This window comes from Candoia aspera, chromosome 4, assembly GCF_035149785.1.
Source record: "Candoia aspera isolate rCanAsp1 chromosome 4, rCanAsp1.hap2, whole genome shotgun sequence".
Taxonomy (NCBI): domain Eukaryota; kingdom Metazoa; phylum Chordata; class Lepidosauria; order Squamata; family Boidae; genus Candoia; species Candoia aspera.
In genome coordinates this window covers 42165751-42192511 of record NC_086156.1, presented here as the reverse complement: position 1 = coordinate 42192511, position 26761 = coordinate 42165751, and the positions used below count along the sequence as shown (strand labels likewise).

The following is a 26761-nucleotide window of genomic DNA, read 5'->3' as shown; positions in this document are numbered from 1 at the left end:
GGAAGACTGAATGGATTCAGTGGCATTCAAATAAAATAATAAATACACAAATAAATAAATAAATAAATAAAGCAAAGAATTAGCCAATGATTCTTTTTATAGTAGTCCCTTGTAGGATTGCCTTTACTGATTTATGACTTCAGGTGATGTTTCCTATATTTACAGACAATATGTGGTGGATTTCTGTGCTGCCACGGATTCCCAGGAAGGAGGGAGTGCATTCCAAGGAGATAAGAGGACTCATAATCCAGACAGCATTGGTGGGAAAGTGAATAAATTCAGGGTGCCCCGCCCAGTTATTGCCCCTTAGGTTAGTTCAGGTAGCTTTAGTCTGGCAAGATTCTGTCTGTATGGTGAGAGCAATAAAGAACTGGAGTTCTGAATGCACTGACTCATTGTTCTTGGGCTGGGCCTGACACAATAGGTATAAAATACAGGTTTTAAAAATTAATTTATTGAATTCAATTTCAAGGCTGCCTGACTCCTCAGCAACTCTGGATGGCTTACTATTGTAAGTAATGAACATATATCAAAAAAGAATACAGCCCAGCAGAGTTATTCTGTAGTGTTGCATCCTTTGTAAAGCAGCAAGTCCTCAGTGCCCTTTGTTAGACAAACTGTGAGAAAAATTCCTATCACAGTTCAACAGCATGAACAATGTTGTGACCTCAAATGAGTCTGAAAATTTCCTGTTATCATATAACGTAAACTCAATTTTTTTTTAAAAAATGGTCTAGCAGTCAGGAAGATTAGAACCAGATGTATTCTATAATTGTAATATAGTTTATAATAATCTGGTTTAACCTACTTGTTATGGCATTTTTCTCATTAAAAAATATGTGATGCTGATGAAGTGCCTGCATTTGCTTGTCTCTGTCTCTTCCTTACCATTTTTCCCTTTTCACTTGTATTACACTGTAAGAACTTGTGCATGAACTGTGTTGTATTAAAATCTTTGTATTTCAATTTCATGAATACTTCAATAATAATTATTGTGAAAGTTCAATTATACAAGTAATAAACTATACAGTACTCTCAATGGTTACAATATATGAGTGCATGCTTCCCTTCCCATACTATGAAAACAGACATTCACATAATAACAGGTCTCCTTCTGTGTGGCCACAAAGAGTTTTTGATTAACCACAGCTCCCTATATTATTAAATCAGGCAATATAATTCTGGTTAGTTGAAATAAGCCATCTTCAGCATATATGGTTTGAAGTTTGTTTGTTCGAAACTGAATACAGTTGATTATTATGAAAGTTCTTTGAACAGAATTTTCCAGAATATGGTGAACAGAAATTCTTTGAACAGAATTTTCCAGAATAAAAACTGGAGGATTACTTTTTCCTACTTGTACATGTTGCACTGGTTATCAGTATGTTTCTACACTGAATTTAAATTTAAACTGCTGAGCATCAGCAGTTTAAAGTTGCCTGTAATACCCTGAACAATTGGCATCCAGCTACTTGAAGGTTATGTCACCCAAACGATCTCTAAAATTGACATAGGATGATCTACTTGTTGTGGCTTAGAAAAATATTGTAATGGTTGCCTATTCTAAAACACTATCAGACTCATGAGCAGGAATTCAAAGATATCTGATTTATTAAAGAACAGCATGCAGGATCACAGAGAAAGCTGAGAATGATGAAAGCGCGCCAAATTCAAACTAAAAACCCTTGGTGCAAATGAAATCCCTCCCCCCGCAGAGTCTTCTCAAGTTCACAATCCCAGGTGCTCCTAACGGTTTCTGATGGTCTGTGGGAAAAGGCCTTGAACAGATAACATAACCCAAACACATTCCATTGTACTGATTTCACATACAGAGCTTGGTACAAGGTTTCACAGCAGCTCCCTCCCAAACAGAAACGCGCGTCAGCGCCATGGCATGTGAAACGTTACGATGTATACTGTACATTGAAACAGTGAATATGACACTGGCTGGAATAAGGGATAAGCCTCCATGACAGTTGTCCCTTGTTTGTGGAACTCTGTTCCAATAATGCCTGTCAGGTCTTGTAATTATTGACCAGTTTAACTTGGCCTCTGCTTAAACCAGGATTATGCTGGGTCTGTTTTGTACTTTGTGTTCTTCAGTCCTAATTGTTCATTGTTGATTTGCTATTGATATCACAGAGTTTTTACAATTTGTATATTTCTCTGTGTTGCCTTAAAAGAGGCAGTATTAAAAGATGGGTTATAAACCTTTTGAATAAGTAAATGTAATTTATTTGAAAAAAATATTCAATATACTTTGCAAGGAAATGCTCGGTTTGTGACAAAAGCAAAGAAAATACATTTTCATCATCTTGATGCTCAGATATAGGCTTTAATTAGCATAATGAATAACAAGAAAAACAGGTTAATGTCCATTAATTTGCTACTCTGACAACTAATGCAAAACATTTCCAAAGCAGCAAGATTAACTTCTGCTAAGCAACTCCTTATGGAGCTGAAAATACAATTTTTTCATGTTTCTGGCCGTAGATATAAAAGTGTATCATTCCACAGATGTGACAGAGCAAACCTTGCTTTTCAGCTGAGCAGATCTCAGTATTAAACTTATTTAATTCAATGTAAAAATGAATGGAGGTCTAAGGACCAGGTACTCAGGGTAGCAGATGGAATATTTGCTGGAGATTTACTAACTCATAAGTATTATGACGTAATAAGAAACACAGTTGGCAGTTTGGAGCTCTTTCTGGAAAACAGAAGAGGAGCTAGTCATCCTTTAGTATTAGGATTGTGGATCTGATTAGAAGATCTATGGAACCCTCTGTATACTGTAGTAAGAAAGGTGTTGGACCTGGATTTAATTTCCCACCTGACTGTGGAAACCAGAAGTGTCTCTGAGTCAATCATTATCTCTCAGCTCAACCAATCTCATAAGGTTGTTATTGTTAGGGTAGTTCCTTATATGTTCCTTCCTGAACGTCCAAAGAGAAAGCAAGAGAGAAATCTAATCATATTTGAAATAAAATAACTGAGAAGATCCCAGCAGAGCTGCACTTAACATGCCTATAGAATTCTTTTATCATACTGCATTACTGAATATTTTCAAATTGGGAACACATACTTGTTGTTATCATTATCATCATCATCACAATCATGCCAACATTGTTACAAGCAGAACAAACTGATGTGTCAGACATAATGGAACTTATTGTGGGCAAGCAAACACTAATTGGCATTAGATGACCTTGATACATAAACAGTTCCCTGATCTAACTGCTTGGTATTCATTTAATAATTATTGAAGTGTATGCCAGTTAAAATTAAGTAATATGATTATACTTGAGATTTACAAAAGGGAAAATAATGCCTAAGATAATGTATATTATGCTGAACCTCAATCTTCTGGTGCATTGTAAATTAAACCCCACTTTCAATTTACCTAATTTTAAATCTTTTGATCTAGACTACAATGCCACAGTTCATACTTACTCATGCTAATTTATTAAAAACTGCCCTTGTAGATTATTTCTAATGAATAGAGGCATACATTTGTTGGTGTCATTAATAAGTGGGTTACAAATTTAAGATTATTTTTTTAAATACATGAAAAGTTATGTTTTGGGGATATATGCAGTAACAGAAGCTGCATAGTGTTTTTACTATTGGATTTACCGTGGGACACCAGGATCAAACTCCCATTCATTCCCACAGCTTACAGGGATACTTTGATAAATCAGTCTATCTAAGTGTGATTGTACTGACTTTAAAAGAAAAGCCTTAATGAAACCCTGACATAACAAGTAAATAGGCCTGTCCACAGTGTTTAAGTGTGGTGAGAAAAAAATCCAATAGCTTGACTGTTAGCACATTTCTTTATATCATTTGGGGAAAACTCATATAATCTCCATGTATATTGAATAAAACTTGCTCTTAGCAATATTGACAAAACCCACCCCATCACACTGATAGGTTTGAACATTTTTTTTTACATTATACTAAGATGGAACCAGTGCTCATTTCTTGGGAAAACAAAATACAATTATAGGGTAAATTTCACAGTAAAGATTAGCTTTGTGTCTCTTATTTTTAAATGTCGGAAGTTCTCAAGTTTATTCATGTAACACTAAATTATAGTTTAACATTACATATGATTGAGGTTGTTATCTGTCTCACAGTAATTGAGGTCTTTGCTATTTACTATAAGCATCTCCAAGAAATGATCTCTAATTCTGAGTTTCATTTGTGTGTCTGTGTGTGTGTGTGTGGGGGGGGAATATTGGGTCAAAAACTTCTGAATACAAACTATAATTCTGTATCCTGAAATATTAAATTTTATTTAACAAAAAATGTATTTCTGAAAAGACAATGCAATTGTTTACATCTTCAAATTGATACTCTATGCAAGCAAATCTAATTTCTTTTCTATTTCTGTCCTCAAAAATAAGTCTGCTACAAGTTGCTGAAAATATTTTGTTACTTTACTGGCAGCAGTTGTATAATCTGATCCATAATTATGCACATGATAAATCCAGTATGAATATTCACTTTATTGCCGGATGAATGTGTTCAATTACATTACTAAACTCCATTCTATACCCAGAATGTTTTCAGAGTATGGGAACATAGCCTAATCATGGTTTTAAGGCACTGGTATATAAAGATTTTGAACTTTATTATTTAGAAATATTGTCAGCTATAAAAATCTCCCACCTCTCACCTGTTTAGAAAAGTTGTAATTGTTCTAGATATTATATATCTAAGTTTCGTTGACCTGAAGTTTGTTTTACATGTCTTACGTTTTTAGACTGTGACATTTGAACACTGGATCTCCAGCAAATCATTTTCATTCCATCTATATATAGTTATTCATAATGGCAGAATGATTTATGGATAAATAAAAATACAAACAGTCATCCAGTCCAATCAGCAGCATGCTATACATATAATTCACTGTTTTTAAAAAGAAGAAGAATGGGCTATCTACTCCCACCTTGACATCCATGACAGTCCATTATTCCCACTATAATAAGGGCACCATCTCTGGGAACCATTGTAGTCATCCCTTAAGAAGAGTGTTTTGTTCTCCAAAGATTTAAAGGGCAGAGCGGTACATTCCAGAACAGTACCATGTACCTGAGCCCATGCCATTTAGGACTTTATAAATCAATGTGAAGATCTTAAAAGTAAGTTCCAAAATGATACAGCTAGTGTAGATTATTTATTTTATTTATTTATTAAACAAATATATATGTCTGCCTAACTTACACACAGTGACTCTGGGCAGCTTACAGAATAAAAAACCAGTAAAACAAGAAAAAGCCAATAAACCTCCCCACCCCTGCAGCAACAGACACACCCTAAATTAACCATTTAATCTTCTCCATATTGGCCTGGGTTATCCAGGCCCACTGACAGAACACATCTTCAGAGCCTTCCAGAAATGTATCAAGGTGGGGGCCAATCTTCTCTCCAGGGGAATGATATTCCATAGGGAGGGAGCCACCACGGAGAAGTCCTTTTTTCTCTGTCCCACCAGGTGTACCTCCCTCATTGATGGGACCCGCAACATACCTTGCCTCCCTGCTCTGGTGGACTGGATAGATGTACTAAGTGGGGTAATACGGTATTTCAAATAGCCTGGCCCCAAGCCATATAGCATACATTGGGCAGCTTACAGAATACATTTCTTCTGGAACGTGTGTGCTTCTGAGCAGCCCAGCTTTCTAGCTGCCTTTGCATTTGCTTGAAGTGCAAACTGAATGTTAAACAATTTGCAACTTGTTCTGGTATGTTCACTAAACCTAAAATAAAACATGTGTCTTAACTTTAATTGTATTGAAAATACTGGGACTGAAACAGCTTGTGAATCATGTAACTTCTGCTGATTCCTTTTTAATAGAAATTGAAATGTATACTTGTGATTTATGGATGAAAATTTTTCCCACGTTTTGTATGTATCTATGCCTATTGTGTTTCTAGTCACAAAACTGTATTATATCAACTCAATTCTAAGCAAAATCAAGGCCAGTGAATTTTTATTTGTAATTTAAATTTCTAGGGCTCCTCACTCATCAAGCACTCTGAATGGGTTATAAGGATTAAGAAACAATAAATATTACAAACTCTACAGTAAATATGCATCTACCACCCAACTGTGGGAAGCACTCTTGCTTATCTGTGCTTTATCTTTTCAGTAGTATCATTTACTAGATTGTATCCACTGTTGTCTTTCAACTGATGGCATACCATCTGTCCAAAATATCTATATTTGGTGGACCTTTTTGAGCAGATTTAGGTGCTATGAAGAGAAGTCCAGTTTTGTAAGATGAGTTGCTCTTACAACACCTTTACGTACTTACAGTAGCTCTTGGTGCATAATACCTGTTCAAGTATTATGCACCAAGAGCTACTGTAGGGATGGGATGGGTACTGTATGTGCAGTACAGAAATTCATTTCAACAGCTCAGTATAAAACCTAAATGGACTTCTGTTAGGAGAGAACTACTGCAGTTGCCATTCTCCGCTGATTTTCAAGGTGTAAGATACACAATTTTTTTTTAACCATTGAGAAATTTATTTGGACCAGAAATGCCTTATACTGATGAGAGGTGATAGAATTATTTACAGTGAGAATTGTCCTGCTGACTGTGCTCATTAATCAAGATTACCAAAGTAAAAGGGTATTTGTTTATTTAAAAGACTGCTTAACTGCTGAGTAGTTATCTCCGCAGTCACCCGCTGACTAGTGGTCCCTGCAGAGTTCTGCCTCTCATTTCAAAGGAATGCAAATTTAAGAAGGCAATAGATCCATATGCAAAATAGCCTCTGTTGCTTTAAGTTGCACAGTTAACTGAAGACATCAAATGAAAAGTTTTCCTTGATGTAATGCTATTCTTCCTTCAAAACCAGCTATCCTTCTCCTCCAACTAACAGCTGCTTTGATGTGAAATTTCCTTTGACTAGCTGAAAAAATAAGTAATATTTTCAAGAATTATATATATTACTTGAGGAGTATTTCAATCAATTATCCATGCTACTAATTTATTCTTGACTGGCCAAGAAACTTACAGAATTTTGTCTAGACTATATCTCCAGTGAGTATGAATGAACCCATGTCTTTCATTCTCCAATTCATATTCAAAAAGACTAAATCCTGACTATAATCTACAGTCATGATATGAAAAGCTTTCATGTACCACAGCAGATGGAAGGAATTTGGTGCCCTCCTGATATTTTTAACCAAAGATCTTGGCTTACGTACTATGTCTGAGTACACATATATTTTACAAAGGTATACAGTATTACATATGTAGTAGGGTGAATTATTTAATCTATTTTCTATCTGTGTTATTTTTATATTTTATTTATTCAAGAGTATTTTTTCTTCAATTGTCACTTTCATCTGTGATAATTAAAGTCTGTGCTTAAATAAAAAATTAACTACATATTTCAAATTGTATTCTCTCTAAAAAAATTTCCTATCTAAATGCTCCCCATTTCTCCAAAACAGCTGGAGTATATTTGCCATATTTAGAAAGAGCAACTGTAAAAGGTTTGGGAGGAGGAGATTAAGGTCCATTTCTTTTTGAATTCACAAAATCATTATGTATACATTCTGCACCAATCTACAGGCTGGAGGAACTAATTCCCTAAAAGTTTTAGCAATGAAAATTATAAAGAAGTGGAATAGGGCAAATGTAAAAGTTTCTTCTATTGCACCAGCACGGGCAACTCAACTCTTACAGAAAAAAAACCCAGATTAATTCCATGTACTACTAAGAAGGGTCAGATGAACATGGACAATCTTCTATTTTCAATAATAGTACTGTAAAGGAGAGAAATAGATAAGATCTATCAGGTTTCACCCAGACTGTGACTCAAGGTCAAAAGTTAGTAGGCAGAGATTTGAAGACACACCTCTTTGATAAGCTAGTTTTATTAGATACCAGAATAGCCATAGTTGGAGCAGAAAACCAGCAATTGTCACGTATAAGCACACACATTTTCTCTCTCTCTCTCCCTCTTTCTCTCCACTGATTCAAATCTTAGACCTCTTTTTCCCACCAGTGCACAGCAGCAGACTGAGAGGGCAGTTAGCACCTATACACAGTTATTGTAATGGTTCTGTCATGTCTCAATGTCTTCGCATCTGACCTGGGTCCTTCTAGTTCTCTCAAGATGCACAACCTGACGTTCTGGATACTTTTATTTTATTTATCAAATTTTTATTGCCGCCCATCTCCCTCATGAGGAGGGACTCTGGGCAGTTTACAATAAAAATAAAATTGAAAATTTAGTCCAACCTATAAATAATACATTACATACAGATATAAATAAGAGATAAAAATATAAAATACAATAAAATCCAGATGGCAGTAAGGTTCTACTTCAGTCTGTGAATATATGAGGGGCCATTCTAGGATACCAGCTATCCCCAAGAATGACAATTCCCCTCCCCGCCCCAGGCGCGATGGCAAAACTAGGTCTTCAGTTTTTTACAGAAGTCCATGAGAGAGGGGGCTTGCCTAACCTCTGGGGGAAGAATATTCCAGAGGGTGGGAGCTGCTGCAGAGAAGGCCCACTTCCTGGATCCCGCCAGATGGAATTCTCTTACAAACGGGGTCCATAACATGCCCTTTCTGCATGACGGGGTGGGGCGGGTTGATATAATGGGGATGAGACAGTCCCTCAGGTAACCTGGACCCATGCCAGGTAGGGCTTTAAAGGTAATAACCAACACCTTGAATTGGACCTGGAAGCAGACTAGAACTCTACACAGCTCATGCAGCATAGGTGTTACATGTGCTGATCTTGGAGCACCTAGAATTGCCCTTGCGGCCGCATTCTGGACCAGTTGTAGCTTCCAGATGGTCTTCAAGGGTAGCCCCATGTAGAGTACATTACATTAGTTTATATGGGAGATGACCATAACCTGAAGATCCATGAGGCCACCAAAAATAGTCACCAAACTTTAAAAGGTGCTCACCCTTTTTAAAGGGATCAGACTAGGAAAAGAATTGAATACAATGCTTATTAAATTAATTCAGATGTAGATTGGTCTTGGTCCTAGCCCAACATAGAAAATAGGATTCAACAACCATTCTAAACACATTTAAGAACCCCAATGTCATAATTAGAATCTATAATTAAAAGTTTTTCAGTTCATATACAGTGACCCATATGGACTGCAAATGCTTAAAAATGCAGGAAATACTGCTTTGTTTATAGATTCTGACACATTAAAAGTGATGAAGTACCCTGCTGTTTTGAGTAGCAATCTCTTTGAGCCTTTTTATGACTACAGATACTAAACTTAATTTTCATTGGAAGCAACTTTGCAGGAAAGCAAATTGTATGTATTTTTTTCTTAGAGCTGTCTGAATATTTTAGCTATACCATTTCTTATGTAAAACCAGAAGAAAAACTGTTTCTTGGTTGCAGAATTATTTTTCCTAGTTTCACTTTGTTTCTGAACAAAAGTTGTTCTTTAACCAATACCAAAAACCAATGCAATCACAAAAAAGCTGTATCACTTCTTTCTTTGTTCCCAGATAAAGGAATCTATTTTATAGATTTAAATTATAAACTATTTTTCTATTTCAAGGATAATTTGAAAGTATTTTTATCACTTAGCCATTCAGATACTGCAGATGTATTTTCAGAAGTACAGTATTAGTCTCAGAATAGTATGTTTTGGCTTCTTTATTTACGTTTGCCCTCAAAGCCATCCAAATAATGGTTTTGAGGACAAAAAATGGCTCCACTATACAAATGACACCTTTGTTGTAATAAAAAAAGAACAGCTAGAAAGCTCAACTTAATTAATCACACATTTGAAGGAATCAACTTTATAAAAGAAGAAAGCAACAGACTACTCTTTCTAGACACCCTCACCAGCAGAAATGGCAACAGCACACAACAAACCCAAATCCACTGGAAAATAACTCCCACAAATAAAATTGTCTGTTACAGCACTAACAACTGTGTGAATAAGTCCTGCAGTTTTCTTGGCAACATTTTTGGAAGTCATTTGCCACTGCCTCCTTCCTAGGGCTAAGAGAGAGTGACTGGTCCAGTACCAAAGGATGATGCAACAGGAGTTATGTATAAAATAAAATGCAAGGACTGTAAACACAATCACCTAGGACAAAGAGGCAGAAGACTAGCAGAATACATCCATGGATACTAACTAGCTGCCAAAAGACACGTCATAACTTTATTAATCTCCCTCCATGCAGGCAACTAGGACCTAATTTCAGTCAGGAACAATGAAAACCTTACAACAAAAATGCCAGAGGATTATTAGGAACATGGCAACCCAGTCAAGCAGCAATCGGTAAACAACATAGTCTAAAATAATCTAATCTACAGACCTATCAAAAGATATCCCTAAAGCCCCAGCCTCAGCTCAATGTACAACATTCCCCCATAATCCAACAATCAACCAACACCTAGATTAACTAGAGCCATCTCAACCTAGCAACCCAAAACCCACTGCAGAAAGGAATAACGCTTTCCCCAATAATCACAGAAAGGAAAAACTTTTTCCCCAAAAGGCCATCTCTTCCCAAAATTATCACCACACGGGAAGCAACCAAAATAGAGATAAGACAGAACCACCATCTTATCTAGTGAATAACCTACCCACAACAAGGCTTCAATCTTGCAAACCACCATCCACCCACAGGACCTTCCTATCTAAGTACACACAAAGCATGTAAGCTAGAAAGATCTGTAATTCTGATAACCAGCAAACTTTATTCCACCAAAACGTGTGCACTAATGTTTCCTAATAAAATAATGAAATGTTAAAATATCTGTAACCAAAAAAAAAAAAAAACCAAGTTCAGAGAACTTCAACTATGCAACATATAAATTAACTTGAAAAGCATGGATCCAAAGATTGGAAGCTGTTTGCTCTTAGCAGAAAAGAGAAATGGAGACATCTGAATTAATTTCAAGGTCACCATGAGTGAGGCAGAAGGTCCCACAATAACAGAAAAATACTTTTTTTGTGTCCATTTTCTCTGCTGTAGAGAAGATTCCTTGGGACTTTCAACAGAAAAAGCACAACAATTTCTTACAGAAGCATAAATTTATTGCCTAAGGTTCCTTCTGTTACTTAAAACTTATTTTGAAGCAAAGTAAACAAACTTCTTAAATCTTCCACAATTAGAGATGAGACTGAGGTAGCTTTACTAAGCAAAGAACTATTTACAGACAGTAACATCTGACAGCAGCAGTGTTGAAGGTCAGTTTTACTGTATTGCATTCCTTAAGGTTTATTTTTATTATTATTATTTTGCCCTTAAGGAGAGGTTTGATAAGTATCTTTAGGGGCCAATAATAACTAACAAAACTACTCTCTCAAAATGTTACTGTCAGAGCTTTGGGAAGATAAACAGATGATCCTAGTGACATTCATGCTGTATTAATCCCCCCTCCCCATGCTTTTCAAAAACGAAAAGCAAACAGAAAAAGTCTCATCTGTTCCTTGGTAAGTTCAGATTTAAAAAACAAACAATAATCTATAGCAAATTTATGATCTCTTTTGGATAGTTAAGTTCAGCAGAAGCAGTTATTGGTTTTATTGTGTTGAGGATCAAGTGCTACCTGATTTGCTCCACCCCCTTTAAGCTGTACCCCCAATTTGGCTTAATGTTTGCACAACCTTACTATTATGCTCAAACCCAATTAAGTCAAAGAGACTGGCTGGATTCTGGCAGGATGCCTAGTTAGAAAAAGGACCCTAGTTTGATGAAAAGTGGGGTGTCTTCAATAACTCCTTTCATGGCCCCTTAGGTATAGCAATTCTAATAGCTATAGCAATGGAGAAGAAGCAGCTGGCTTTACTGATCAGTTGGATCATGACAAAGAAGTCGTACACCAATATTTACCATCTGAACTGGTCTGAGTCTCCAGTTCCAGGAGAGCCATGGATTCAGCAAGCCAAGAGAGGCACACTGAGCAGACTCAGCCAAAGGGTGCTGGCAAAGCAGCTACTGGTAGGGACCCCGTATCTTCCTTCCCATAGATCTGTTGGAAGACCCATCTACTACTGACCTTTAAGGATGAGAACTCCGGGCACAAGCTACAAAGGAAAGGTTATTTTCCCCCTCCCCCCTTTGCCTTTATCTCCCCCTCTTCAATGCAGAAACATTCTCTCTTTCATTTTCTATTCCCAAGAGAAATGGTGCCTGTACAAAAAAAGCTCCCCCTTAGCACACGGGTCTGTGTATGTGTTGGCTATGAATGCTAACATTCTGTAAATTTCTCTTTGTCTCTTGGCCATGGCAGAAAATCTCCAACATTCTGGTTTTCTTTGCCATGATCAGAATCAGAAGAGAAAAATTCTGCTCCATCCCTCTCCTTGTATAGATGAACACTGAACATCCTTTTCCCCTACCCTTCTCTGCTTTCTCTTCTGCTTTGTCTTTTTCACATTGAATTGAATGTGCTACTCTCTGAACTCCTTGTGGGTATCCCATTGCACTCAATGTATTAAGCTCCATGAGAGACAAGGAGTTCAGAGTGTATCTCATCCAATGTATTAAATTCTCCACAGATTGTTAACTACTTTGAATTTGATTTCTTATTTGTATGCTAGCCTCAAATATTCTTTGTGATATATTCCCCATAAATTGTTAACTGCTTATTTTATTGCCAATATACAATTGATCTCATATATAATTTAATAATTAGACTTTCAGTTTTGGAATTCTGAAACACAGAAGCCTGCTTAATAACCTATAGTGTTAAGGTCCCAACAGAACTAGTACTGTGGGAGATCCCAGTTTGTAACAGGAGCATCTCTTCAGTCCTCTAGATCTCGTTTAATTTGCATGGTCTTTTCCTCCCCCCCCCATTTTCATTTTTTGTTATGATGGCCCAAAACATCATGAGCCAGTCTTCAGAGAGTGCTGGAGGTTCTGCTGATTCGTATTTCCAGTGGCAAAACATCCTCCCCCCCACCCCCAATCTAAGTTTTATCTGCTGCTGGACCTGCTGTTTTTTATTACCTAAACAATTTCAAGCATCAGCTGATTAACTTGCTTTCAAATGTGGTAGTCATGTCACCATAGCACACTCTTACTATGTTTTATGAAATACATCCCTTTTCTATGAAAGCTTTTAAACTTTCTTCTGGTTAACAAAACCATGTTTTAAATCCTTAAAATGTATCTGAAATATTCCAGCCAGATCTGTGGTACCTTCTAGCTTCTACAGACTACACTATATTGCAGAGAGTATTCCGTAACTGTCAAAAAGTCCTTGAGTGATCGATCTGTAATAACCAACATGCAACTACCTTTGATTGATCTGTTCCAGGCAATCCCTCCTCCTTTTTCTGTTTAGCATGTTCGTTTATCCTGAGACATATATTGTTTTATCTGCAAGTAGCAAAAGAAAGAGAACTAGGCTTCTAACCCAACAGCCCCCAAACAAAATACCATGGAGATACCTATGATTCATAGAGTTATTACGGATGAAGGAAAATCTCTCGATTTAACTCAGTACTATTCAGTACTGAATAGTTCATTCTGTATGTGAACACATTTGCAAGGCACATTCAGCCACTGAATCACCCAGATCGAAATGGATTTCTACTGCACTTTGTTGAGAACAGCTGGTATTAATGCACCATTGGCAAGAAAAGGCAGAACAACCCTTTTTGTTCATGTCTAATTGTTAGCTTTTAAAGATATTCATCTAGGACTTCACTGCTTTATTAAAGGTGCTCTAGAAGATTTTTGAGTAGCTAGAATTTGCTGTTGTCAAAATGCCACAAACCAAATTTTGATTATGCAGCATATTTGTTCACTTCATTAAATAGAAACTACTTCGAATATATAACTTCTTTGATTTTGCAAAGAAAATGGAAACTGTTAGCCTGCTGAACATTTCCCTCAGCATCATCAGAAAGTGCTCACATTAAACTGTTGCCTTCATAGGCATATCTTTTGGTTCTGTTTGTAGCAGATGTTTTGTATCACATACTTTTATGAGCTAATTCATCTGCAAGGAATTGCCCTCACTGGCTGAGGTACATCCAGCTGTGAAAATAGCTCAAGTGCCATTTGTAGACATTTTCATTCCATTCTTCTGATAGCATAGGAACTCACTGACCACATCCAAGTCGAAAATAAAGAGAGAAAGAGAGAGGGACAATTGAGAACATCCACTTCTTAAAAAGAAAAATTCCAGTGTGGGAGTAATGTTTCTTCAAGCAGGAAGCATTTCTGAATTGAATGAAACCAGTGCCATAGAAAGATATTCTAATCTCCTAGAGTTGGCACTTTTGAGACAAATAAGTACTGAATTGTATTCTTATGATGATGCTAAGAACATTTGGTTAATTTGATGTCCAACCATTCAATCAATCATCACTCCTCACTAAAAAGTAATGACTCTCATTTCAGGATATATAAGCCACGATACAACTTCAATTCACTCTGTGAGCACTTTGCTACACTTTAATATATTTCTCAGATAGAAATAAAATCCATTTGAATTGTTCTCTAGTGATTCCATAATCCAAACTGTTAATAGCTGTGCAACCACATTAAAATGTATTAGTACGTAAGAACAATATTCTATCTCTATGAAGGAATCATGTTTTGTTTGTTTTTAAATGTCCAAATGAAAACCTAATGGTAATGAAGAACAGACTGCTCAGAGATATTTTTAATGTCAGTTGGGATTACTCCATCACAGATCTAAATTGTTCCATTTAGCTATTACCTTGTTACCTTCCTTGTACATGAAGAATAAAAAGGAACCATGTATTCTGAATTTTGAAAAATGGTGAATAAATCTTTTTCCTTGTACCTCTATTACTATATGATGTTCTTAATAAAATGGATACAGTAAATTGCTCAATAACATTCACTGTGCAGAACAGTGGAATCAGTGTGGCAACTGTTTGTTGGACCTCAGTCCCATTTCTAGATCATCATGCTGGTACACTAACTGAGCATGCTTGAAATATTAAAACAGCAGCCAACTTTTGAATCTACAATAATTACTTGTAAAAAGAGCAAATATCACGAAGGTGCTATCACTACAATCCAAAGATCACTGCTGCCTATAAATTGTAATAATCAGTACATACACAATAGCTCATGGCCAGGAACCACAAGTCATGGCTCATTTCTTGCCAGGAGCTGCCAAGGTCCTCTAAGCATTTTCTTGTTGCCATTGTTACATTGCCACCCACTTCTGTGCTTTGTATTCTGGTGCCTGAATTAATTTGCAGATCACACTCCAGTGCATTTATCATTTATCATTTGTTGTTTATTCGTTTAGTTGCTTCCGACTCTTCGTGACTTCATGGACCAGCCCACGCCAGAGCTTCCTGTCGGTCGTCAACACCCCCAGCTCCCCCAGGGACGAGTCCGTCACCTCTAGAATATCATCCATCCATCTTGCCCTTGGTCGGCCCTTCTTCCTTTTGCCCTCCACTCTCCCTAGAATCAGCATCTTCTCCAGGGTGTCCTGTCTTCTCATTATGTGCCCAAAGTATTTCAGTTTTGCCTTTAATATCATTCCCTCAAGTGAGCAGTCTGGCTTTATTTCCTGGAGGATGGACTGGTTTGATCTTCTGGCAGTCCAAGGCACTCTCAGAATTTTCCTCCAACAGCATCTATCTTCCTTCTCTCAGCCTTCCTTATGGTCCAGCTCTCACAGCCATATGTTACTACGGGGAACACCATTGCTTTAACTATGCGGACCTTTGTTGTCAGTGTGATGTCTCTGCTCTTAACTATTTTATCGAGATTTATAATTGCTCTTCTCCCAAGGATTAAGCGTCTTCTGATTTCCTGACTGCAGTCAGCATCTGCAGTAATCTTCGCACCTAGCATTTATCATACAATTTACCAAATAGTTCTTCTGAGACTCTGAAGATTCCATTGTAATATTTAGAAGGATTCTAGATAGCTTGTAAGTAACTGCCTTCTACATATTCTGTCCAATATTTTCTACTATTTTCTACTATGATTAGTGGCAGCTCCCTGGTGTTTACAGATGATATCTTTCCTATCATCTGCTACCCAATTGCATTACTTGAAAATGTCAGGGACTGAGTTGAAGAGCTTCTGCATTCAAAGTGTTGTTCCAAGGTCTATAGAATTTTCCATTTCCACAATCAAAACGTCTTTGAAAGCTGTAAACCCCTAAAAGCCATCCTGAAATATTGCTGCTTCATATTAACCAGGAATTAATATTATAGTAGAAATTTCTAATATGTATTATAATATGAGCATATACTCCATGTGAATGTGAATGATTTAATTATCCATTCTTTAGCTTTCTATGTTTTAGCAAGCTCATTTTCAAATGGTGAAAAAAGTCACTTTTTTGTAGAAACAAGTTGACAGGAAAACTCTTTTTTATGACACATTTTCTATTTGCTTTCTTATGTAGGTGAACCTATCACATTTCATTTGGAACAGTAAACACAGCTGTCCACATAAACCAAAGTCTTTGATCAAGTGCAAAGAGGCCTTTTCATTTAATTTAATATATTTAACATGAATAATAAATAATAGTGGTAATTTTTTGTGAGGACATATGAAGAAATTAAAAGTATTTCAGAAAACTGATCCAAGGATTTATTAACTAAAACAAGAAAATAGCTAATACAAAACTAAAAAGAGCAACATTTTAAAATGAGAAATCTGAATCCTTTTAATTTTTATGTTTGTAACCAATGAAAATTGATGTCCAAGGTTGCCTTTTGATGATAGATATTACCTGTGGGTTGACTTTAGAATCTGAGTTTGTGAAGCCATGGGTTCAAAAATCTGGTAATTATGATTTAGCATTTTGTTTTAGTCTGGCTAAGAGACTGTCTCTTTGTGATTTGTGTACATTCTGGAAAAAAAAAAGTACCAGTTGTATAACAGTAGCTAGAAATATAGTTCTTGTAGCTAAACATTCAGTTACTCTTACAAACAAAATATTGTTTTACTACCATTCAAATATTAAACATAGATTCTGAAATGCCTTTTAGTAGCCAGGGACTATGCCTAATATTTGAGAGGCTGGGCTGAAAATCACAGTGGATGGAATAAGAAGATTGCTCTCCCCATCCCTTCACCAGCATCAGAATTTTCTTTCAGGGTTGTGTGAGAATGTGCTTTCTTTCTTTTCATGTTTTTAAACTAAAGACTATCTGGGGTTTTTCACCATATTCGTGTTTTCCATCTCAAAATGGCAGGAAACAATGAAGCGTTACCAATTTTTTGAAAATTAGGATGAAAGGGCTGTGGACTTGACAAAACAGGGCACAAAACCCTTGGGATGTCAGGCTGCCCACCCCTATTCAAAAGAATACGGACCATACACCATTTGTTGTATAAAACCGTAAATCTTGAAAAGCTAACTGCTTTGTCTTGTGTAATCTTTTGAACATGAAAAGCAACCTTTATAGATTTCTGACCCTTAACTTTTTCTTACTGGGAAAAAAGAACATTCAACATGAAATGACCTTAATATAACAGAAATTATTTCAATTTACTATTTTATTCCAACTTTTCAGAATTTAAATAAGGTGTGAACTGGTAGCATTTGAAAGCATGTTTACATTTTTCCAATTAAAAGTATATGGAAACTTAAAGTATTTTTATATATGGAATGAACCAAAACTGCAATAACACATTTTATAGTTAACTAAATTTGAATGGGATATTTATGCCACATTCTAACCAAATCTTTAGATCAGGAGAGAATCAAAACACCAGCTCTGATTTCCTTTGGTGAATATTTCATTAGTTCAGTAAGGTTTGTTCCTCCACTGTTTGTATGTCAACTATAAAAGCTATTTTCATTCTTTTAAAAATATATATATAAACAAGAGTAGCGGCAGATGTACTTGTCCTGGCAATTGAGAATTCGCAGGAGTGCAATTTTCTTGTTCTTCCTAATGTAATAATTCATAAAGTATGCAATATGTACTTTACTCTGTAATTCTCTTGCCATCATCAAAGAAGAACACAGTCCCCTCCCAAAGATCATACCCACCAACATCGTCTTTCAGTACAAACAGTATTGAATTTAAGGAGGTTCGCTAAGGACATTTCCAGAATGAAGATGTTTTCAACACCTGACATGGAAGTCATTCAGGACTGTCCTTATCCCCTTCTTAGTGCAAAAAGAAAACAGAGGATTGCTCCAACACAAGGATTGCAAGGGATCATTGCAAAAAACTCACCTAAGTTTAAACAGAATATATATTCTATTTAATGAAATTCCACAACCACAGCACTGCAAAAACCAGCTTTCCAAACTTAGTGACTGTAGTCTTACAGCTGTAAACCACACACTTATGCAGTAAAGTTTTCTTTACTATTTTGGACCATGATACAGAAGACCAAGCTACCCCTGAACATATGGACTGTACTTGAGATCCTCTGGTTAGTGGGCAGTATAAAACACAGACACAGAGACATATGTGAATGAAGCTCCCCAAGATCTTCAGTAGATTTTTCTCATTACTTGCTACCCAACCCTTTTAACCCAAAGTTCCAGGAATTAAATTGAAAGCATTATATCCCAAAGAGCACTGGGTAGAGTCGAATTCCTTATAAAAAAAGAAAGGCATTTGTGTGTGCTCACTTACTGTTGGTTGCATAACATATGACGGATGGGGCATCCATGAAGTACTCTGAACCTGTGCATCAGATAGAATAGTCTATTAGCAAAACAGCAAGAAGAAGGAAAAAAAAACCACCCAGAAATAATCTTGCTTTGAAAAAAAAAGTAGCTTTGTGTTTCACTTTGGAAAATTTCATAATTTTACATGTTTATATCTTAAAATTATATCAGAGTTGGGAGTAATATTTTGGACATTTTCTCAAGAAATTTGGGTCTGAATCTTAGTTGCAGGATATCATCAATGACTTGGACAAGATTGATACTGCAGCTTGGATGCTACCTGAACACTATACAGCAACAACACTGAACATCACACTGATATGAACAAGCCACCGTGTAATGAGGGCTGACATACATGGTAATCTATCGAGAAATATAATGAAGATTGAATTATGCACAGTCGAATAACAATCAATGCCACATATTGTGACTAATATAAAGAAAGTAATATATACAGTATGCCTGCAGAACCCAAATAATGTTAATGGCAATTTCATATTGGGAGGATTGGCATATTTATAATCTAGGGACTTCAGACACTCTTCATTCATAACTCTATATTTCTTTTTTTATAAAAGGATATATATGCAAACAGGCATACTGGAAGAAACTCTTTGCTGGTGCTTTGAGAAAATTTAGTTATCTTTAATAAAGCATAATACTATGATGGAAGACAACAGACAATGAATGCTCAGACTATATTTAAAAAGTCTGAGTTTTCATGATCAATTAGCTCAGAGATTGATGATTATCTCATATTTTATAATAAGTAGCAAGCTTATGAGCAAGAAATATACAAATCCTATGTTGACAAGCAAACTTCAAATTAAAAACAGTTCAAAACCAGAGAAACATGTTTCCTAATAATCCTGAACTTGGCATATTCTGTATCAAATCATGTCACAATTCTCTCCATCAAGAATAATCTCACTTTAGCAATTTATGAGATCTTGTTTACTAATGCTGCTTTGCTTTCAGACAGCAAAGGAGGAAATGTCTGGCTCAATCAAGCTCAGAAAGACCAATAAATAATCAAATCAGGCAGTTATAGGCCTTGACTGCCTAATGTAACATAAATACATAATAGGCCATAAATCCAAAGCTGCTGGTTGTTTTTAATTCTTTCTGCATCTATTGCTTACTTTACAGAGGATCAACTATAAGACAAATATCTAACAAAGAAAAAAAAGACCTGAGGAATTATACCAAGCATGTTCCAACAACTTATGGGGTATTATATAATAAGAGTATAGTGTGGCAACTTCCGTATTATATTGTTCAAGACATTTCCAAATGGCACTGATTTCATGCCCTTGCAAACTGTTTGGAAGCCACTTTTATAATTATCTAAACTTTTGCTGGCTGAGAAAGGCAAAGAACATGCCTTGATCACCATTAATCAAACAGTGTCCCCTCCAGTCGACCAACAAGGAAGCATTATTCCTCATATCTTTAAAACCCCACTGAGAGCTATGAAGATGAAATAAGAATCTGGCATCCAGGAAGTTGGCAGAGGGGATAAAAGGAGGCAGCAGCAGTAGAAAGGGAATCATTCTTTGCTGAAGCTGCAGAGCAATCCCTGCTGCTAAGCATCTAGCTATGAAGCTGCACTATGGAAGAAAAATGTGATGATGGAAGCGAGTTAGGAGGACACATGTCAGTGACAACATTAAGTACATATGGGAGGATGCAGATGCATTTGCCCATCATTGCTGCAGTTCCTGCCTGACCTCCCCTACTAGCAATTTGGCCTCTCTTCTACCTGTTCACTCTGTTTGCCTCCTTTTGTCCCCACCCCCTGCCAATGGACATGCAATGAGGTAAAGCAACCTACAAATTGAAATGCTGTATAATCAATACATCAATACACATTGAACTACTTAATAAAAATCAGAGCCAGAAAAAAATTCTTGAAATGTGTCAATGTCCTGTGAAAGGACAGGTCAGAGCTGTTTCTGAAGCAGTGCAAAGTTCCTGAGAGAAGGTGCTGTCAGGCTATGTAAAAGCCAAGCTACACAGGGTGGCATTGCAAGACCTTCATTTAAGCGTTCGCCTTGATCATATTCTTAATAATGTTCAAGGTTTCCCTTATAACTTTGCAATATATGTAAAGGAGAACAAAATCTTAATAATTGAAAGAAAATAGAATAACTTGGGGTTGGGGAGATCAATACAAGATCTATGATAAAGATATTTGGCTTTCTTTAATTTGGATAGGTTGTTATATCAAAATGATTTTAGGAATATTTTCTGGAAGAATTTTAGCTGCCATCTTGTCCTTTCTTCTTGGAAGTGCTGATATACAATGTTTAGAGTCAGGGTTAGCTATCATTTAGTGCCTAATGCTGTGAATTCTCAGTATTCATGTTTAGTAAGATGCTTATCGTTTCAGATCCTGGTATGTGGAGATTCTGGAACAAATGGCAAATCCTGCTCAGTGGAATTCAAACCCTGCTGAGATACAGAGTCTTCTTTAAAACTTTCTTTTCATATCTTAGGCTACTGGCAACTTTTCTCTCTCTAGATTTTCATCTCTTCAAATACTTACCTCATCAGTCATTTAAATATTTGGTGGCTAAATAATTCCTTTCATGAAACACTTGTAAAACTTTTTAAATCAGGTATCATAGGTCTAATAATTATTCTGTTTTAATTTTTTTTTCTTATTCTACTACCAGATTCTATTTGACAAATTAATTTTTCATGATTCATCATATTCTTGAAAATTTATCCTCAGATACTTAGAAAACAAAAGTTGCTCTCAGGAGCCCAGGTAGTTAAAAAAAATCAAGATGATGGCTATGACTGAGCAGTTGTGGCCATCACCTTGACTTTTTAATTTTTTTTCTCTTTTTATTATGTTGTAAATCTTGTTATATTGTATTGTTTCAATTCAGTGATGTTTATATAATATGGTTAAAGGTGACTAACATTCTATTATTTAGATAGCTTAAGGGTATTGACAAGAGGCAATAGAAAGAAAAATATTCTATCAATATTAAATTTAGGATGTCAATATTACAAGCATAAAATTATATGGCTTTTTCATCCAATGTTAAGTATAATATTGAAAGATGAACCACCATAATAAGTATTTGTTGTATAATAGAGGTTTCAGTCTTAAACCGATTATTTAAAGTCTCCATTGTATTGTTACTATATACACACACGCTTATACATACATACATACATGTTAATGAAAGGAAAAAATAGACAAAGCAAATTTAACAAGAACTAAAATACCAAAAAAAGTAGAAAAAGAAAAAAGGAAAATTAAAAAAGGATTATTGGGTTTGTGACTCCCCCCTTTTTACGCATCTGCTGATTAGCAATATTTGTAGACCTTTAGGCCCCCTTAGAAATCAGACAGTAAGTAATTATATTTGCCATGCTGTGTGATGTGTTCTATGTATGGGAACAGTTTAGGTTAAATTTAGTTAAACTACTACCGTACATACTGTTAGTTTTGCCACTGCTGCTTATTCTCCAAGTTTAAGTTTATTGTCAGAACTGTGTCTTTCTTCTAGCTTTAAGCAAAATTTATTCTCACCTCTATAAGCTTTTTTCTTTTAATCAGTTCAATTGTTTCCAATTCTCAGAGACTGCCTGGATAAATCCTTGCCGTTTTCTCGGCACGTTTTTCAGAAGTGATTTGCCATTGCCTTCTTCCTATGACTGAGAGAAAGTGACTGGCCCAAGGTCACCCAACTGGCTTTGTGCCTAAGGTGGGACTAGAACTCATGGTCTCCCAGTTTCTAGCCTGGTGCCTTAACCACTACACCAAACTGGATCTCTGCTGTAAACATATATCTCATTAAATTATGTTTCTTGTTGATTTTTTCTGAGATTATACCTAGTATGACAAGTGGTGGTTTCATCTCAAAATTAAATTCCAAGATTTTATGCATTATACTATGTAAGACTTCCCAGTACTTTTGAGTTTTTTTAACATGACCACCACATGTGGTAAAACATGTTCTTTCTGACCTTACTTTTTTGAGCCTTGCTGAGGATGTGCCTGATTGATTTACTTTCCTGTCTTATTTGTCTATTTGATATATAGATAATCTATCTTTCTAACGTACTGACATGAACAGTAGAAATTTCATTAGCCTAAAAATATAAAAATTAAAATAAATCAGAATACAGTGAGGGCTTAATTAAGCAGATGCTGATGCAACAGACTTTGTATGGAACGGACCAAATTTTTCACCAATTAATTTTGTTTGCATAAGTATTTGTTACACAAATAATATAAATTGATGTACATGTGTAATACATCATTATGCAAATAGAGCAAACCACCGATAATGTACTCTCTAACCAATATGTCTATAACAGACACTCCTCCTTCCCTCGCCCCCACCAGCTTTCTCGGTTACAATGAGGTTACACTGTAATTTAAAATGTCCTCTTCGTCTGCAAAATATCCCATGTTGATTGGAAACATTATGCAAGGGCAAATGCAATATGATAATACATTTACCAAGCAAAAGTCATGACAACTAATTATTCAGGAAACAAACTGATATTTAAAAATCAATTTAAAATGACTGTTACAAAAGAATAGTTTGCTTTAGACATGTTATGCTACTTGTGCAGTTTTGCTACTTATAGAAAGATCTCTTGCACAGACAGAAACATGGAAGAGGTGGAAGAGATCACTCAGGTATTTAAAATAGTGAAAAAGCAGTCTGTGTTATTCCTTAAGATGTTGTGCAGCATGGCTACATTTAAATAGATTAATCAGAATTCTAAATGATTCGAATTCAGAATCAAAGAAGAGATGTAGCCTTCTGTATGTATGCATATTTATTTATTTATTTGATTTCTGTCCCATGGCAATCTTGTGACTCTTGGCAGTTTTCTTTGTATGTCTCTGAATTCTCTCTGTGTGTATGCTTTACGGAAGAGAGTAATCACAACACACAGAGGACCAAACCAGCCCTAGAAAGGCTTCTCTGCCTGGCTCTAAAGCAGTCCCCAGTGTAACAGCCCCAATGCACAGAGATGCCTTGCTTGCTTCAGAAGTTGCTCCAGGCAAAGCAACATGGCTGTGCATGCACATGGACAGCCAGAGATGGCTTCCATAGCACCTGTGGAAGCCTTGCATCAAATGGGGTTGCTGCACTGATTCAAGGGGAGGTGCTTTGTATTTATGTCCATTCTATCCTGTTTTGGAGGGGTGCAAGTCTTAATTCCACTGCAACTTTAGCCCATAGTGAAAATATGTACATTGCTTAGTTAAGAAGACTTATCTTTATTTCAGCAAATACTTAACAGCAGCCATTGCTAATGTTGGTGTTATGGTAGTTGTGGGACATCAAACAATACCAGTTCTCAATAGAAGAGACTATCTGTAGCTCAGGATTAAACTGTGGAGGCCTTGGTGCTCTCTGAGCTTGGTTGTTTGCTTGCAGACATTCCATTACCCAACTAATGTACCTAATACCAATTTTGCCAAAGTTATTTTTCTGACCATCACTTTTTGTTTTTTAAAAGACATGCTTAAATAAACTGAAATGTTATTCTCAATCTAAGGAAGTATCAGTGTAAGTTTTCTATATATGGGGTAATTTTTAATAACAGGTTAAAGGAAATCTTACTGTAGTATGATAACTGGAACAATCATGTCTGAAAATTAAACTCACGGATAGATCTGCTGGTTGATACTAACAATAGTTGTTTTTTTTTTACTTTAGATAAACTGCCATAACCAGAATACATCAAGAATTGTAAATAACTCTCCTTTTTAAGTGCCACTGAATAGCAAAAGTAATGTGCAGGTCTTTACTATACTTTGTATATATTTATTCTCCATTGATATTCAAATCACAGATACTGACTTAAGGGTATATGAGGCGATTCAAACATACCTGATATGTGGAGACAGGGGAAGCAGCAATGAATGGCGTGATAGATGTCTGTGGAATCATGCGGTTTGTAGCAATACTGTACGGTGAGGAATAAAATCTGCAAACAAAACAAAAAAAGGAAGAAAAAGAAAAAGAAAAGGAAGATTTGAGGTAATGGACTGACATGGACTGTTTCATAAGCCACTGCCAACTGAAGACAAATGTATCTATATTCTCTATTTTAATTATTATTAAACTTGTGGAATAATCATTGGAGAGAATGGTGGGATATAAATCAGATAAAATAATAAAATAAAGCAGTAAATGGGAATACTTTTATTGCAAACTGGCCAGTGTCCCTCTTTTGGGGGAGATGGGCAGTGGCTAAATTTGATAAATAAATAAATAAATTTATGCTCCTGCCTTTCCATTAGCAATATGCTTTTTTAAAAAAAAAGCTGGGCTAGTTTTTGGACTATGATCAAGACATTGGGAGAAATTTAATTAAAAACTTCTTTTACTCAGATTTCTAACTAACCTTGAAGTCAGAGACTAACCAAAATAAGGTTGAAATAAGGCCCTCAACCTCTTTCTTTCATATTAGCCTTGGTAATGGGCACTTTGTCACAAAATTTATATTTATTGTGTTTGGTCCACAATCCTTCATATTCCAATGTTACACAATCCCCTTTTAGAAAAGAGAAGAGGTGGTGGGCCTGTTTGAAAAAGGAACATAAGAATATACACTGTCTTCATGGATTTATAATCCACATTCAATGAATATCAGCAACCAGGGGTATCTGCGTGGGGGGTGGGGTAGGGGTTGTAAAAAAAAAGATGGCAGCCACAGCTGTGCAATCAAAGCCCTGCTCCTTTTTTTACATGTGTTGCATGTTACAACAATCGATCACACCACTGTTTATATAACATAAATGATTAAATTATAATATTGTACCCTAGTCATATTATATCAGCCTGCGTGGCAAGAAAAACATCCTTCCCTATTAAAGGATTTTGTAGGTTTTGCTTCTGGAAACTGTCATTAAAATATACATATTAGGAAACAACATCCATATTAAAGAAAAATAAATACTGTATAATGAGAAACAATTGTTCATCAACAAAAAAGTGTACACACTAAAAAAGATGTTATCAAACTTAATATTAAAACCAATGCACAAAAAACTTGTATTAATTAATGTGCAGCTTTTTGTTTTGTTTTCTTTTGCTGAATTTTGAAACTGATGAAGAAATGAGTCCAAGTAAACGTTTTACTGCAGTTGGTAAAATGAGAAAACGTGAATGAAAATTGAGAGATTTTGTCTTCCTTAATTCTAAAGGCTTCACTTCAGTCAAGATCTGGGAACTGGGGGGAGAGATTTACTTCTTCCCCATAAAGTTGCAGTAACAATTAAGTCCAGATAAAGCCTTAATTTCTAAGCCTGCAGTTACATATTCATCTGGGAATAGGACAGATGAGAAACTGATATATGCAGAAATGGTGAAGGTGAAATGTTGGAACTACAGAGTCGATGATAATCTGGTGACAAATTCTGCTTCTAACCAATTGCTTTGGGAACTTAAAAGTAACGAAAAGAGTTCTGTGCCACAAAATGAATACCATTATGATTTACTGACATACTGAATAATTACATAGACTTTTTCTGTAATGATTAACTGTAGCTATCATTACTAGAATTCTGACTTCATAACCATCACACTGTTTAGATTAATATAACTACTGAACAATTAATTAAAAAAGAGTCCCATGCAATTCTGCCAAACTCTACTCATGACTAACGTAATTGAATCAAATTTCTTAATAAAGAAAAATCATCAGTTATTGGGGAAACTAGAATAAATAAATAAAATATATTAACCAGTTAAAAGATGATTAAAGCCAAATTTAAAATTTAAAATAACAAAATTAAGCAAAAGTTAAATTCATTTTCAGTTTTCGAAATAACTCCACTGAATACAGTGGAGGCATTCTTAAAGAATTGTATTGCAGCAGAAAAAGTATTTGTCAGAATTGATTTGATTTGTTTTCTATCCCGCCTTTATTAATTTTACAAATAATACAAATAATTACAAAGTTGATGAGATTAAAATTCTGCCCTTTATTCAACAAGTCAAATCTTCTGAAATGCTTCTGTTTTGCAATAATGCTAGTGAAAGACCAATTTTCAAGATGAAAGTGATGAGAAATGAGCTAAAAATGAATCGAAGTATACACATAACAAAATGGAATTAGAGGATACATATAAGAGGAAGTATTTATAGAATAT

General features: G+C 35.7%; 1 protein-coding gene across 2 annotated transcripts in view; it reads right to left on the bottom strand.

Moving 5' to 3' along the window:
* The window catches only part of RBMS3 (RNA binding motif single stranded interacting protein 3), a 612128-nt gene that overhangs the window by 44529 nt on the left and 540838 nt on the right, over positions 1–26761 (bottom strand). For both annotated transcript variants that reach the window (XM_063303918.1, XM_063303920.1), the window contains exons 9-10: positions 24495–24591; positions 18584–18634 (exon numbers count right to left, since the gene is read on the bottom strand). In XM_063303918.1, the coding sequence (XP_063159988.1) occupies positions 18584–18634; positions 24495–24591 (148 nt within the window). The remainder of the gene's footprint in view (positions 1–18583; positions 18635–24494; positions 24592–26761) is intronic.